Here is a 16,452-nt window from a genome sequence, read left to right as displayed (position 1 = left end):
TTCCGTCACATAACAGCTCAGACACACTGCCTTCTTACCTGAATTCAGGCGCCAGGTTGGACTTCAAGCCATAAAAAGCAGCTGTTAAAGTCAAAAGCCAACGGGGAACAAAATTCCCATTTTCACACTCCAGGTAAGGGGCAGACCACCTGACATGCCTTCTGTCTGGGATAAAACTCTCTCCTCTCCTGAAAGCATCACCATCAGACTTCATGTCTCCAGTCAGGACCCTCTTATGGAAACGGGGGTTCTCCCTGTCTTTCATGTCGTGGTACCACTCTGTGTCTGCGGTGCGGTTGTGCAGATGGCGGTGCGCCATGCTGGAGAGGTCTTGGAGCACTATCTCCCCATCAGCCCTGGTGGCTTGGAGAAGCACCGAGGGCCCCCCTAAGGAGGAATCACCACCAAAAGTGACAACAGCTCGGTGAATCCTGTCGTCTCCCTCCAGTATACTCCTCACCAAGGCATGGTACCACTCACTGTCGCGCCGCAGACTGCGCTCTCTGGACCTGTTGGCTTGTAGGATCATGTTGAGGAAGTTTGTGGCGTGCAGCACCGCGTCCAGCACGCTGCTCATGGAGTCGTGCGGGGTTGCGTGTGACCTTCCCCGCAGAGAGGTGAGCTCGTACTTGCGCGAGCAGTTGGCGTGCTTTAAGGTGCTCGAGTTCCCCGTGTGTAAAAAAGCGGTGACCACCCTGGGGAGATGCTCGTCTGCTTTCTGCTGCAGCCCCGCCGTCTCCACGGGAACGGGATGAGGCGCGCGGAGATGCGCCAGCTGCCGACGGATCCCCTCCTGCGCTCTGATGGCTTCCCCACGACCTGACCAGTCCGCGGATTCATGGTTGGATCCGATCACAAAGCCCACCTGCAGCAGCAGCGACAGCCGGAACACAGCCATCTCCCTGCAGAGAGCGTCCACAGATGTTTTGGGGAGGGAGAGAGGGAGGAGGGGAGAGGAGGGGAGGGGGGGAGGAGGATTGCTGCTCGGAATTACAGCGTCGTCTGGCAGACGTGATTTGAAGAAATCCACCAAATTACTCCGCTAAAGCATCGCTTCCTTACTTGGGAGATAAATATTTGAAACGTCTGTTCTTGAGATGCGCGAGGTGAAACCTCTTCGCTGGCCTCGCCAAAATATCCCCTCTTCTTCCTTACAGATGCTCCATGCAGCTTGTTGATGTTGAGGATATGCTTGCAGCTGTTTTTGCCCCCTCCTCCTCCTTCTCTTCCACTCCACGCTGTCTTGGCTTCTCTGTGCGGCGGATGGTCTCTCCTTCTGAGCGCAGGTTACACAGACTTCATGGAAACAAGGAGGGGAGGGAGGGGGGAGAGGGGAGCTTGTTCTTATTATATATATATATATATACACAAATATATTTTTTTTTTTCAGGAGGGGCCGAGTCATGGAGCTTCTCATTTGGATAACAAACGCACTCCGCCCTCTTCCGACCACAGCAACCATTAAATAGGCCTGTAGAAGGAAGACGCACGTCGGATCCGTGCGTCTTTTCTGCTCTCTCTCTCTCTCTCTCTCTCTCTCTCTCTCCAGAAGCGCCAGTGATCGGCGTTTGGCTGCTTTTTCTGCCAATCAGAGAGCTGTGTTTGGCGTGGCTGAGAGGGGAGCTGTCCGGTGCTGATTTATCAGAATTTGCCACTTAGTTTAGATTAATTGATCGCGATCAGAGATGCCCCCCCCCCCCCCCCCCCCCCGCTCCCCGCTTTCCGATTAAATTCAGAGGCGTGAAGCACTTTTTCTAAATGAAAAATCTGGTTTTCATGCATTTATTTACTCTGTTGTGGTGAATTTTCTGTGCTTGTCCATCAGGAGAAGCTCTAATCTTCCCTGTTCTTCTCAAATGACTTCAAATATGGCGTGAGTTGCCATATTATCTGATGGAAACAGCTTTCTGTTCTGTTCGTGGTGCTTCAAACGAAATGGTGGATGGTGTTTTGTTCATTTTCATTTTCTCATACTTCTAAGCAAAAGTCATGACGTCACTCCTGATGCCCTGCCAGAAAAACAAGAAATGGGAGCAGGAAACATCGGACATGTGGCATAAATAAAAGTTTTGTATTTATTTAACTGGACCATCTGAGCCCTTGTAGACTAGTTTTCTTGTCGTTTATTCAAGGGAAATTTCTCCAGACTTGGTCAAGGACTTTCCAGAGCTCTTCTTTGGATATTGGCTGGCTTTTGTTCTGTTTGGGATTATTCACATTCACAAGGATCCACTGGTCCATCAGACCTGTTGCTGCTGAGACAAACATAGTTTTGAATTCTTTTCTTTATTTAACAATGGCTTACGGACAGCCATCCTTCCACGCAGAACATTTCTGGCGAGGCTTCAGTGAACCAATAAAAAAAGAAACAAGTAAATCGCTTTGCTAAAAAAAAAAAAAAAAAATTAATCATAAATAAAGTTTGATTTGATTTCATTGCATCAATCAATGACAAGTCCAGATGTATTTCTAAGTTCATGTGTGAGGTCTTTGCTGGATTTTTCTTTTCCTATTATTTAAGAACAACAGTTTTAGATCCTGTCCATCTACTACAGGCAACTTTTAGATCTAACACTTCATTATTTGTCCCCTAGTTGCCCCTGTCTTGTTTTTTTTTTTTTTTAGGACACATTGTATATTAAATAGAGAATGTGAAGACCTACAGGTACCTGGGGGTGGTTCTGGACCAGAGGTTGGAGTGGTCAGCCAAAGCAGACGCAGCACACAGGAAGAGACAGAGTCGCCTTTTCTTCCTCAGGCGGCTCAGGTCCTCTGATGTCTGCAGTGACCTGCTGCAGATGTTCTGTCCCTGTCATCGCCTGTGTGATGTTTTACTCTGGTATCTGCTGGGGGAGCAGCATTACAAGCAAGGACTGCAAACGTCTGGACAAACGGGTCAGGAAGGCTGGTTCTGTCCTCAGCAGAAGTCTGGACCCTGTCAGAGCTGTGGTGGAGCAGAGGATGAGGAGAAAACTTCAGGGTATTGTGGATAATAAAAAACATCTCCTCTATCATACCCTGGCAGGACAGAGGAGCAGCTGCAGTGAGAGACGGATCTCTGTTCGATGCAAGACTAAGAGGTTCAGAAGGTCCTTCATTCCAATATCTATCTATCTATCTATCTATCTATCTATCTATCTATCTATTATGCACTGTACCCTAATATTTGCTTTTTGCTTAAACTTGTATTACTTTTAGCAAATAGCTCATTGAAAATCACTAATCTATCTCTGGATTTGTCCTAAATGCAGCTGTAAAAGGATTTGGGGGGGAAACTTTCTAAAATTACAATTAACAACGCTGGTTCACCCTCACCGTGTTGATTCCTTATTAGCTGAATAATATGTCATCAGACTGACTCAAACTGTGGCAGAAATGTGAAATAAGAAGCCCGTTACACACATTTTGCATCCACTTCAGATAAATTGCACTGATGAAACCTGAGAATATTTTTAGTTAACAAAGTTGGACTGAGAAAGGAGAAACTCAGCTGCCTTTTTCTAGTTTTGCATTAATGATGTCACCTGAAATTCAGTTTGCAACTCAGCTCACCTCACAGGGGAAACTTGCTAATGCTAATGTTGCCTTTTCACATGAACCACCCGGCCGTGTCAACATATTACCGAGCAGCAGAGTATGAGCCAATGCTTTCCATCATCGCCAATCTCTCTTCCTGCAAAGCTCCAGCTCTGACATCTTTTCTCCCTCTTCCTCCTGGGTGTGAGGGCATGTCACGTCACGCTGTGTGGGCCAGAAGCATCTCATCCAGGGTGAGAGAAGACAGGCGTGGGGGGGGTGACAGAGCTGACAGTCGTCCTCAACTCTGCTTTGGACATGAAGGCAGCTGAAACCTGAAGACCACATGGATATGTCGTCTGACCTGCATGCAGCTGCATCCGAGGCTGTTTGCTTGTGTTTTGCTGACTGCTTGATGTCTTCAAGTGTCGCTATGCGGCCAAATCTGCTTGCAAAGCTTCAGACTGACACAGTTCCTCCATCTGTTTCCGTCTCAGTGCATTTATTCATCTCTAAAGAATCAGAATCTTGATAATACATTCTGTCCTCTCTTTTCTTTAAGAAACTCAGATTATAAATAAAACTAAATAAAACGTCTACATTTCATATTATGCCCATCTACAGATCCCTAATTCAAGTGTGTTGAAATGGTAAATAAATAGGAATTCTAAAACTGTGTTGGTTAATGTGAGAAGAAAAAAATCGCCTGGTCGCAACCTTCAACATGCACAAGACAGTTAAAAAACTGAAATACTAACACTACTAACACCCAGAGAGTTATTAACACCAGGGTTTATTATCAGCATCTTTTTGCTGCAGTAACATAAAATAATCATCTTCTGTTTGATGGCGTTTGTCTGTCAGCACATTTAGGAGGAATTCTGATCATTTGCAGCTTCTTTAAGGTCTTGCAACAATTTTTCAATGAAGTTGAAGTCAGGCTAGATCCCTGCAAGCCCAAATAATCAGCCCTCCACCACCATGCTTCCTAGTCTGCGTCAGGTGTTTATTCTGATATGCTGTGTTTGATTTACAAACATGGAGTTGTACTTTGGTCTCATCTGTCCAAATCGGCTTTTGGTCTCATCTGTCCAAATCGGTCACCAGTCCAGCACAGAGGGACAAACCATTCAGGCTCGGGAATTTCCTGTGGAGAATTTGAATACCCAGAATGAACCCATACATAAGGAGAACATCCAAGCTCTACACAGAGAGACCATTGTTAAATGGATGGATGGATGAATGGATGGGAGGGTGGATGGATAAATGGATGGATAAATGGATGGATGGATGGATGGATGGTGGATGAATGGATTAATGGGTGGATGGATGGATGGATGGTGGATGAATGGAGTAATGGGTGGATGGATGAATGGATGGATAAATTGATGGATGGATGAACAGATTTCACCTTCCGAAAATCAGTACAAAATCTTGGACTACCATCTGATTTTGTGTCCAACAAACAAGGAGAACTCCAAGGACTAACGCTCTGGATTGCCAATCCGTTTTCAACAAGATAGTCCACTTTTTAATCAGTTCCCTTTTTCCTGGGCTTACCCTATATGCATGCTGTTTGATAGGTTTTGGATTTGACAGAGTAATATCATGACACACAACATTGGTTTGGGAGGGTACATCACGAAAGAGATTTGGGAAGTCTGAGATGAGCTTCATGACATCCTCTTTCTGGCCAACAGGGAGATGGGACAAATACTGAGAAATATCAGATAAGATCCCTGTATTATGAAGCCTAACTCCATGTGGCAGGGCTTTGCACATCATCAAGCTGTCGCCTTGATCATCCACCACTGATATGGATGCTACAGGAGAGATGGTTTCAGCAACATCTGCTTTGGGCACCGCTTCAGTAGATTCTCGTGAGCAGTGAAGTTTCATCATGTTAATGTGACAAATCCTACTTTTTCGTCTGCGGTCAGGAGTTTGAATCACATAGTTGGTCTCACTGAGTTTCTTCTCAATGTACGGACCAGAAAATTTTGTTGACAGAGCAGAGCCGAGGACAGGTAAAAGGACTAAAACGTTGTCACCTGCCTGAAATGATCGGGCAACTGCTTTTTTATCATAGCATTTCTTCATTTTTAGCTGGGAAGAGGCCAGAGCATGTTTTGCCAGAGAACAAGCTTTTTGAAGTCGTTCTCTCATTTTAACAACATACTCAGGAATGTTTGTCACAGTCTTCTCCGGTACAAATAGCTGCTCTTTAAGAATCTTCAATGGACCCCTAACATCATGTCCAAAAACAAGTTCTGCTGGACTAAAGCCGAGTGATTCTTGAACTGCCTCACGTGCAGCAAACAGTAAGAATGGAATACTGTCATCCCAGTCCTTCTCAGAGGACTGACAGTGCTTGCACAACATGGATTTCAAGGTCTGATGAAATCTCTCTAAAGCCCTTTGACTCTCAGGATGGTAAGAACTGGAAGTAACATGATTAACGCCTAGTGTTTTAAGAACTTGAGCAAAGATTTTTGATGTAAAATTTGTCCCTTGGTCTGTTTGGATAACTTTTGGAATACCAAATGTTGAGGAAAAACTTTACCAGAGCCTTGGTGATGACAGGTGCTGTTATTTTCCTTAGTGGGACAGCTTCTGAAAACCTAGTAGAAACACACATGATGGTTAGTAAGAACTGATTTCCCGATCTGGTTTTAGGCAATGGTCCCACACAGTCAACAATCACCCTCTCAAACGGTTCATCCATTACTGGTATGGGAGAGAGAGGAGCCAGAGGAATTGCTTGATTTGGTTTGCCTGCTACCTGGCAGATATGGCAAGTGCGGCAATGATAAGCAACATCTGATTTGAGACCTGGCCAGAAGAAATGTTTGAGGATTCTATCATACGTTTTTGTGATCCCCATGTGTCCTGACCAAGGATGGTCATGAGCCAACGTAAGCACCTGAGAATGGAAAACTTTGGGCACAACAACCTGATAAATGGCAGCCCACTTATCCTTTGGGTCCCCACCAGCCCAGCGTCGCATCAACAAACCATCATCAAGGATATAAGCCACTCTCTGTTCTTGAGCTTCAGCCCGAGAAAGAACAGAGGCATAGCATTTTGAAAGAGATTCATCCTTGTTTTGTGCTTCAAAAAACTCTCCTCTCGAAGATGGGATATTAACAATCCCTGAACTCGGAGATGCAGTTACTTTCCCAGACTTTACCTCAGACTGGCTGTCAGGCCTGTCTGTTTCGGGATCATGTGCGACCAGAAATGACTCAGACAGATCAAGACCATATTTCTTGGTCTGAGCTCTTGTAACCACGCAAGCTGGAAAGATCACAGGAAAGGTCTGTGGTCTTTCAGACTCTGAGCTCAAGATGGGTTTGTCCAACACCTCTGGGACAGGCACAACCAGTCCACCTGCTAGATCATTACCCAAAATAAGGTCCACACCTTTAATTGGCAAGACAGGAAGAACAGCAACTTTATAAAAGCCACTAACGAGGGCTGACCGTATGTGAATATGATGCAAGGGAGCAGAAACACATTTCATCCCAATACCCTGAACAACTGCACTTGAGTTACAGGAAGATGTCTGGGATAATGGTAAAATACCATTCCGAATAATGGACTGCGAGCCCCCTGTGTCTCTGAGTATGGTCACAAGCTGCTGACGGTTTGGATCCCCATCTAACGAGACAAATCCCTGTGAAATGAAGGGTTTAAAACAGGAATCATGTTGAGTTTGCTCCAGGCCTGGCAGACTTACGCTCTCAATCAAACCCATGCCTTTTGGCTGCAGCGCAGTGGAAGAAGCCCATTTACGCCTTAAAGCAAGACAATCTGCAATGACATGGCCCCTTTTATGACAATAGAAGCACGTGCCTCACGAGGGGGAGATGGAGGACCCTTGGCCTTTTCCACAGGAGAAAGTCTGGATTCTGGTCTCACGGAACGAGACACAGACATCTTATCAGAGTGAGAAGGCAAAAACACATTTTTATGAGTCAATATAAACTCATCAGCCATTATAGCTGCCTTTGACAATGAAGTCACCTTTTGCTCATTTAAAAAGACCACCATCTTTTCTGGCAATGCACTCTTAAAATCCTCCAAAAGGATTAACTGACGAAGTGATTCAAAATCACATTTAACATCACTAGCAGAACACCATTTGTCAAAAAGAACGCTTTTCTCTCTTGCAAACTCTACTGAAAGATAGTGACGGTGCTGTGCTGGTTGGAGTGTTCAAACCACTGTTGTGAGTCCGGTTAGAACTCCATAGAACGAGTCACTTGAACTTCAACGCCGTTTATTAAGCCAACTGAAGGTTCCAGTTTGTCCTCTTTACACTTGACATGTCTTGTATGGTTCTAGGACAAAAATGAAATATCAGCAACTAAATAATCATGCAAAATATTACAGTTTTAGCATAAATTCACAAACAGTCTTTCTAAATGTGCATGAAGCTGCCTTTGTGCCATGCATGATTTGCTCATGTGAACAGTGCATGGCATCAATTAAGCAAAAGAATATCGACTTCCACTAAATAAACTGCGTTACAAACTTAGACTTGACTTACTGGACTTCACGCACAAAAAACATCCAAGTGGGGTTACAAACAAACTGAAAATAAGTCTTAAAGTGCCAAACTACACTTTAACTGGAAGAAAATCCTCTTCTCATCTCTTCTTTTCTCCCCTCTGGCCTGGCAAGCTGCTCACGGGTAGTCCAGGCTCCGCCCCTTAAAGAGCCAGCGTGTCAATCCTTTTGGCAGCCTTTTCTACATCTACAAATGTTTGGTTTCCAGACTTTCTATGGTTCCTGAACTTTTGCCTATAAGCCTCTGGCACAAGTTCCTAGGCATGCAAAATGGACTCCTTGAGAGTTTTATACTGTAAACTCTCTGCAACAGAAAGAGAGGACACAACTTCCTGTGCTTTACCGTCTAACTTACATTGAAGCAAGATTGACCACATATCCTTGGGCCAGTCTAGTGCCGTAGCGATCCTTTCAAAGGCACTGAAGTAAGAGTCAACCTCTGTCTCACGAAAGGTTGGCACCAAGGCAATATTTCAACTGACATCAAATCCTCTTTTCTCAGGTAACACCTGTGAGGAGTTTAGAGATGCAGAGTCTGGACTGCTTTGAACTGATGCTTTTGCTAAGGAAAGTTTCATGGCTTCCACATCAAGCTGTTTTAGTTTAATTTCTTTTTCAGATTCTATTTCCAATCTGCAAATTTGCAGTCTTAGGTCAAATTCAGCTTTACGCTCTTTTGCCTTTTCCTCAGCCTCTAACCGGAGGCGAGCCAGACGAACCTGGAGTCTGGCATCCATGCTAGAACTATGGAGTTCAGGAGACACAGGCTCAAAACGGGGCAAAGTTCCAGGATTGGCTTTGAGCTCCAGCGGGTTTCCTGAAGTAATGGCCTGGGGAGCATCTTTGCTTTCCACCACAGGAGAATCAGGTTCTTTTGGTGAAGAAACACGGTCAGAAAAAAACCCAAAATCAGGAGGTGTGGCATCTACCAAAACCTTTAATTCTAAAAGGTTTAGTAAGAGTGCCTCCTTAATTTCCCTTTTAAGGCCATGTTTGGGCACAGAAATATCAAAATGTGCTGCAATACACAACAAATTATCCTTGCGGCATGCCTCAATTTTCTCCAAACTGGGATGGTCAATAAATTCCTGTAAGACAAAAACCATTGTTGAAAATATTCAGATGACCGATTCATCAGTAATATGACCTGTCCCCTCCATGGTTGTCAACAGCTCCACGGAAAAATGATCCTGGACAAGCCCCCACTTGTTACGTCCCCTGGGAGGGGTGCAACCTGACAACCACAGAGGGAGACAAGACAAGTATAGAGGGTTGACACATTTATTTACAGGTCCCGGATATGGCAGGATTATGGAACCTGTGGGAGAGGATGGGACATTTAGGCTGTGCCAAAATCAAAGAAAACAATAAAACAAAATGAGGCCTAACTCAGACTGTACCTGTAAACCAAATGAAAACCAAATAAACTCCTATCTAACTGATCTAATAACCAGCTTGACCAAAACGTTTACAAGGGGTGGCAACAGCCTCTAGCCCGAGTGTGTCTACACAATGATTTCTACATGTGGAAATGTGAAAGGTGCCCCAACTTACCTGGTCCTCATGCCTTCCCACATACCTGTTCCACCATGCCATTAACAAACACAAGCAAAAAAAAAAAGAAGAGCCGGATGGCCTCCAGGTGCTGCTCTTTTAAAAGGTGATCATTAGTGCTGATTGGAGCATCTGAATTTGAACCAGCCAATACAGCCCAGGCTAGACAGATCTCCACTTCAGCTACTTGGAACCACCTGGAGATAACAGGGATGACAAGTTTGTACAAGTGATGCACGTAACAGATGGATAAATGGATGGATGGATGGATTGATGGAAGGGTGGATGGATAAATAGATGGATGGATGAATAAATGGATGGATGGATGAATGGATGGACGGATGAATGGATTAATGGGTGGATGGATTGATGGATGGACGGATGGATAAATTGATGGAAGGATGGATGATGAATGGATGGATAAATGGATTGATGGATGGATGGATGGATAAATTGATGGATGGATGGATGGATGGATGGATGGATGGATAGATGGATAGGTGGATGGATGGATGGATGGATGGATAGATAAATTGATGGATGGATGGATGGAAGGATGGATAAATGGATTGATGGATGGATGGATGGATGGATGGATAGATGGATAGGTGGATGGATGGATGGACGTATGGATAAATTGATGGATGGATGGATGGATGGAAGGATGGATGATGAATGGATGGATAAATGGATTGATGGATGGATGGATGGACCCTTATAATTTACCTGCTTAAAATCACATAGAAGCTTAATTTATCCTAAATGAACAGCGGTGCAGAGGAAAATGTTTTGTACTGTTGTTAACTCAGGTTGTATTGATCAAATCTGAAGAGCTGGCACGGTGCACATGACATTTCATATCATCTTACATATAACCTGACGTATATATTTGAGATGTCATTGCTTTGTCAGGAGACTTCCGTGGTTTGGACACAGGTTAATATTGTGTCATTTAGTCCTAAATCATTTCATAGTGACAGATGTGTGCTCCTTTCTATTTGCCATTAATTACTGGAACAAAAACTAGGAGTAAAATGTAATATGAAACAAAGAACTTTATTGACATATATTATCAGAGATAGAAGTAAACGCATTCAGTGAAAAGTTTGTTTACAGCAACGTGCCGTTACCTGACAACAAATGATGTTTCATAAAGTTTTGCATATCATCACTTGCCAATAATAGTTCCCACTTATAAAAGTCTTAAATATTTAAATTCATTTTAAAATGATTAACTAACAATACAAACAACAATAACATTATTTTTTTTCTTATAAAAACATGATCTTAGAAGACGGAAAAAGTTCACTTTAAGCAACAGCTTATACTCACTTTTCATTTGCTTTGACAATAAATATTGTTCATGAATAAAAACCTGAATAAGATTTATTATTAGCCTAAAAATGTGCAACTCTGCATCCATTCATCGTCAGAGTTTGGTTACTTTTACGTGTTCCTCTTTGGGCTCTTTGTCAGAGTTGCATGTGCATATTGTCAGTATGACTGGCATGAAAACCAGGCCGTGAAGCATCCCGATGAACATGACAAGGAAAAAGATGTTGAAGAACATCCGGAAGGTGTGGAACTCAGATTTGGACAACACTGACAGCCCTACAACAGTGGATATGACGCCTTGAAGGATGGGGTATCCCAGGTTGCCGAGAGCGTCCACAGCCTTTTCGTCCTGACTCGACTTCTTGCTAGAGACGAAGGCGTAGGACACGTGAGCGGAGAAGTCCACGGTGAAACCAATGCAGACGGTGAAAATGATCATGGATATGGAATCCAAACTGATGTTCCAAAGCGCCATGAAACCAGTCACTCCCACAGTCACCGAACCGATGGAACAAGTGACCAGTAAGGAGCAGATGGGGTTGGGAATCAGGAGCAGAGAGACAACCAGCATCACAGCTGTGATCACACCCACGTTTTTTATGATGCTGCTCACCACTACGCCATACTGGTCAAAGTAGATGAACTCATGGTTATAAACTAATAAAGATACCACACTGCATTTTTTAACACTCGCTTTAAGGCCGTCGAGCATCTCCATTTCCTTGCTAGCATCAGAAATATTAACAGTTTGGATGAAAAATCGGGAGGCGTGGACGGCCCCTCTGGTGAGGTTCACGTCCTGCTTGAAGAAAGGATTCGAGTTAAAAAACAGAGGCAGGTTTGAGAGAAAAACATCTCTATCATCCAGGTTTAAATGCATCTCCTGTCCATAAACTAAGTAAGAATCCAACCAGGATGTAAAGATTTCTGTATCAACGAACTGTAGCTCTTTAAAATTGCCTATGCATCTCTGAAGTTGATGCCTTTTCGTTTGATCCCAGTATGGGAATTCCTCGCTAACAATAACCATGATGGACGGACCGTAAGCAGAAAAATAATCTCTGTCTTTCTTACTGAATTTCATGACGTGGGAGTCATCAGCTGCTAGATCATGCAGCTCAATCCCCTGCTTTGTGTGGAAACATCCAAAAATACTTGCAGCTAAATAGCCCATATAAAATATAATCACAGCCCCCTTCACCCAGGGTTTCATCAGAAACGGTCCGTAGTACTTCTTAAAGAAGTGACTGGCTAGATGTTTCTTCTCTGCTCCTGTCGTCTTGTCATAGTCGCCTCCCCCACAGAAGACGCTGCATATTTCAGAGTTGTTAGTTTTGTTTGATGGTATTTTCATGCAGGTAAGCCAGTGCCTGTTGCTGGCCTCTCGGATGCCGTTTAGAGCCATGAAAGCTCCAAAGAAGGTGACGGTGTAGATGTAGGAAAAGATGATGGAGGTGGCAGTGTACAAGCAGAAATACTGCACTGACGGGAAGTCGCTCATGACGCCTATGAAGAACTTGAGGACGTCTGTCAGGGCGGTGATGGTGATGGACATGACAGCTTCTTTGTAGGTGTGAGCCATCCGCTTCGGTACTGGGTCTGTCACATGGCTGTGCTGCCAGTCTGACACCATTATGAACATGTTGTTGAGGCCGATTCCTGAAAAATAGGAGTATTTGAATGAGCGTCTAGATAAAAATTAAAACAAAAAAAAAAAAAGAAAGACCAGGGTGCTTTTCCTCACCGAGTATTAGAAAAGGAGAGTTTGCCACAGTTATAACAAACGGTACTCTGAGGTAAAGCAGCAAACCGAAGGAGGAGACGACTGCCAGGCCAGAGGAGACGACACCGAAGACAGCCACCCACATCTTGTTCCTCACATTGTCCACTCTGCCAGGAAGAAGTTTGAGTTAAACACATGATATGATGATACATTCATAAAACTAATTGCTGCAGACACACAGACCAACTTCCATGCACATTAAGTGTGTTGAAATGCAGTTAATGTTTGATCCAAAGTACAAAAGACAAAAAAAAAAAGAGGCACAGCAGCATTGACTGATTGTATTAAAATGAATATTCATGCAAATAAAAACTGTATGTGCAGTTTTTATTAGCATCTGAGGTTCAGCGTTTGCAGAAATGAGCAATGCAAACATGAAAGCGGTGAGGCTGAGCAGAAATGCTTCGAGCTACGGTGGGAAGCTCAGCAGGGTCACAGCCTCAGCTCTTCCTGAGTGTGCTGCTGCAGCCTAGGAGGCTCCTGTAAGGCCTGCCGGATAGGAGGAGAGTAAACCTCCTCCATTAGGGTGGGGGCATTCTTAATGGTGATGTATTTCACTGCGCAAAAGAAGCATTTATGTATAATATTACTGGAAGTGGGAACTTATTTCTGGTGAGCCACCGGGAGAAGTTACTCCTGATTTGACACCATGTTTGGATGTGTAATTTGTGCTTAGTTTTATTTAAAACTGTGATCCAATTCAGCAAAATAATTTTTAAAAAGTCAGAAACTACATGTTAAAAAGCCTGTCGCGCAGTAAACGAAGCTTTGCTCTCCAATACGAAGAAAAACAAATCATTCAGCGTCTGCATGTGTCTTTCATGCATCGCTCAGATTGATAAACAGCTCTGTGTGTTCTGGACTGGGCTTGCAGTCAGGAAGCCGCTCACTGGGTGACAGCCACTGATCACTTCTTACCTCAGGCAGGATATCACCGACAGGCTGATAGCACAGGCATAAGTGATGAGGAATAAAGGGAAGCCATCTGTGATGTGACTGTCAATCTCCTGCTGCTTGGATTTTGAGGTGTAGTAAAACACCTGGAAGAGTGCACAGCAGAGAGAAGCTGACATGAGCTCACAAGTCAGAGAATAGTTTTTACACCTGGATGTCATGACCTGGACTCCATCACACTGACAACACAGCTGGGATTTCAGGAAAGCATCTAAAAAATGAAGTGTAAAGTTACAGTAAAGTCGCTTTTGTCTTGCATATCATGCAGTCATTTGTGCCGCAGTAGCACACACCCGGAGATAATCCACCTTCACTTTGAGTGACTCATAACTGCAGGTTTGCTTCAATAAATGGCAACATTTTGTAGTAAAATCAATAAATTATTTTAGATGTTTTTCTCCAGGTTTTTTTTTCTTTTTAAAATATGTCAGGGTTTCACATTTTCTACTGTTTAATTGATCTACAATCGCTAGATTTATCATTTTTCTACTGAGCATATTCACAGGTTAAAAAAAGCGCATCACAGAAACACAGTAGCAGTAACAATCCAGCGTAACAGTGTGCAATAAACACACTTTATCTATTCATTTACAAGATGCCCGCTAATCTGACTGTTTTCCAGTTTTGTTATGGAGCCATACCGGTGCGGAGAACAAATGCTATAAAGCATTTTTACGGCCAAACTGCCATCTTGTGTAATTAATACTGCTGTGAAACAAAAATGCTGCAGATATCTTCAAATAATTAACATTACAGAAAAATTCAGTATAGACTAAAATCTTCTACATTGCATGATAAAGTTCTGCTTTTCCCTGCGATGGACTGGCGAGCTGTCCAGGGTGTACCCTGCCTTCGGCCAAAAGCCGGCTGGGATAGGCTCCAGATTCCCCGCTACCCTGAATTGGATTAAGCAGTTTGGAAAATGAATGAATGAATGAAACTTCTGCTTCTTCACATTTCCAAACTGCGCAGCGTGACATGAAAAGCAAATAACCTTCATGAGTTCATAGAACACCTATGTTGCCTCTGTAGGATGCTTTAATGTCCCTCATGTAAAAACCAAACCATCTCCTTTTGGGAAACGGGTGGTTTTGGGACATTTTTTTTAATAGAAATAACATGAATACCATTTAAACCCAAATAATCACTTGTCAAATCCATGTAAATATCATCTGAAACCCATATAAGCTCATGCCAAACCAATGGGATCCTTTGTGGAACCCATGTGACTTTTGTATCGTTAATTTTAGGATGTTATGATGTGCCAAGTTCCATGTGCAATCCCACATGCATTAAATGTGTTCAGGTAAGGTTTCACATGTGACTATGCAGGTTTCATTTGGAAATTTACATGGGTCTCACATGTTTTTAGGATGAAAATGTTTCAAAAACCACATTTCCTGCATGCAAAAGACATGTTCTGCATGCATTTCACAAGTGTAAAACCACACAGGTTGTTTTCCTCGTGTCAACATGTGTGTGAGTGCATCAACTCTTTGTCCCTGCATGTCCCTGCCGGACACCTTTAACCTTTGACCAACACACTCATTTTGTCTTCATAAAAACATCTCAGCACAACGTTTCTTTGTCACTTCAGCTTCGAAGGAGACTCTGACATAATAAAACATGAGAAAGATACATACATCGATGCGTTCGCTGTCCACTCCACCCGACAGGACTTCGTTGAATCCTCTCAGCCATGATGTTGTAGCCTCAGCAGTGCTTTCCTGATCGTCTAGGTGATAGTAGAGCTTCACCGCCTGCGCATGTCTGACTGTGCTGTTGGCATCCGTAGTAACTCCACCGAGCACAGAACCCAAAAACACGGAACTGGACATGTGTGTATGTGTTGGGTAGGTGATGTTGAATTTGTCAGAGCTGCCAATTTCCAGGATGGCATTTGAGACACATTTCCCATTGGCTCTGGCACACAGCTCATTAAACCCCAGCCGCACATTTTCCACGGAGATGTCAAGGATCTTGTTATTGAGTCTGATGACGTCTTCAAAGGCAGGATCTTCTAGTATGCTGTCAGTGTTTGTGGACACAGCAATGAGGGATGCAAAGTTGCCTTTGTTGAACAGCCTTTCTTCAGAAAACATGGCATAATCGTACGGGAAGTTGTCTTTTACAAAGGCTCTTGTTACTTTTGAAGGTCCCTTCCTGGGTGTGAATTGCCTCTCAAGATCACTATCCTCCATGTCCCTGAGGAAAATGAAGCCTCCGCCCAGCACTGCTGAGACTATGATAGGAATAACGAAAACATAAAAGGGGTAGGAACCTACTGCTAATCCAAGTCTTTCAAAAAACCTTGACAGAGGCTTTGAAAGGCAGTCTGTCCTTCGGCTGCCCATCTTGAGTCTTGTGAGATTGACACAGATGTCAGTGAAATGCATCCCTTATAAAGGCTGAGGGTCAAAGCTCATCACTCCTAACACGCCTCCTTTGGAAAGCCACAAGAACACTTAATAATTAGCCATTCCAGTAAGTGAAAGATAAGGAAAGATGTGGCGTTGATAAGCAGTGCCCTTATGTAATAATACAGATATGAGAGCGGCAACAAGTTGGAAAAAATGTGACTTTTATCACAGCATAATAAGCGGCATCACAATTAATTACTTCTGAATCACTTGCAGGGACGTCGTCGGAAAGTAACTACTGTACTTTGCAAAAGTATTGAGCGAGCATGACTAATGACAAAAAGCACTTTTTTACTGGTAGGCAAACATTTAAGAAGG

The 16,452-nt window shown here is 43.5% G+C and overlaps 2 protein-coding genes across 2 annotated transcripts in view; both read right to left on the bottom strand.

Moving 5' to 3' along the window:
- gpr158a (G protein-coupled receptor 158a) overlaps positions 1 to 898 on the bottom strand; it is a gene marked incomplete at both ends in the record, with an annotated part of 109,151 nt that extends 108,253 nt beyond the window's left edge. The window contains one exon of the mRNA XM_079259484.1: positions 39 to 898. Within this exon, the coding sequence (XP_079115610.1) occupies positions 39 to 898 (860 nt within the window). The remainder of the gene's footprint in view (positions 1 to 38) is intronic.
- Positions 899 to 1,151: 253 nt separating this feature from the next.
- Positions 1,152 to 16,068, bottom strand: LOC306770967 (patched domain-containing protein 3-like; the record flags this gene model as incomplete). The annotated part of the gene is made up of 9 exons (XM_079259987.1): positions 1,152 to 1,296; positions 1,435 to 1,633; positions 7,102 to 7,192; positions 7,256 to 7,329; positions 8,759 to 9,176; positions 11,093 to 12,636; positions 12,722 to 12,867; positions 13,679 to 13,800; positions 15,358 to 16,068. 9 exons carry the CDS (start codon positions 16,066 to 16,068, stop codon positions 1,152 to 1,154), a joined length of 3,450 nt encoding a protein of 1,149 aa, XP_079116113.1.
- Positions 16,069 to 16,452: the final 384 nt, after the last annotated feature.

This window comes from Telmatherina bonti (genome assembly GCF_933228915.1).
Source record: "Telmatherina bonti genome assembly, chromosome: 20".
Classification (NCBI taxonomy): domain Eukaryota; kingdom Metazoa; phylum Chordata; class Actinopteri; order Atheriniformes; family Telmatherinidae; genus Telmatherina; species Telmatherina bonti.
Note: the sequence above shows the minus strand (reverse complement) of the source record. Positions and strands in the feature narration are given on the sequence as shown.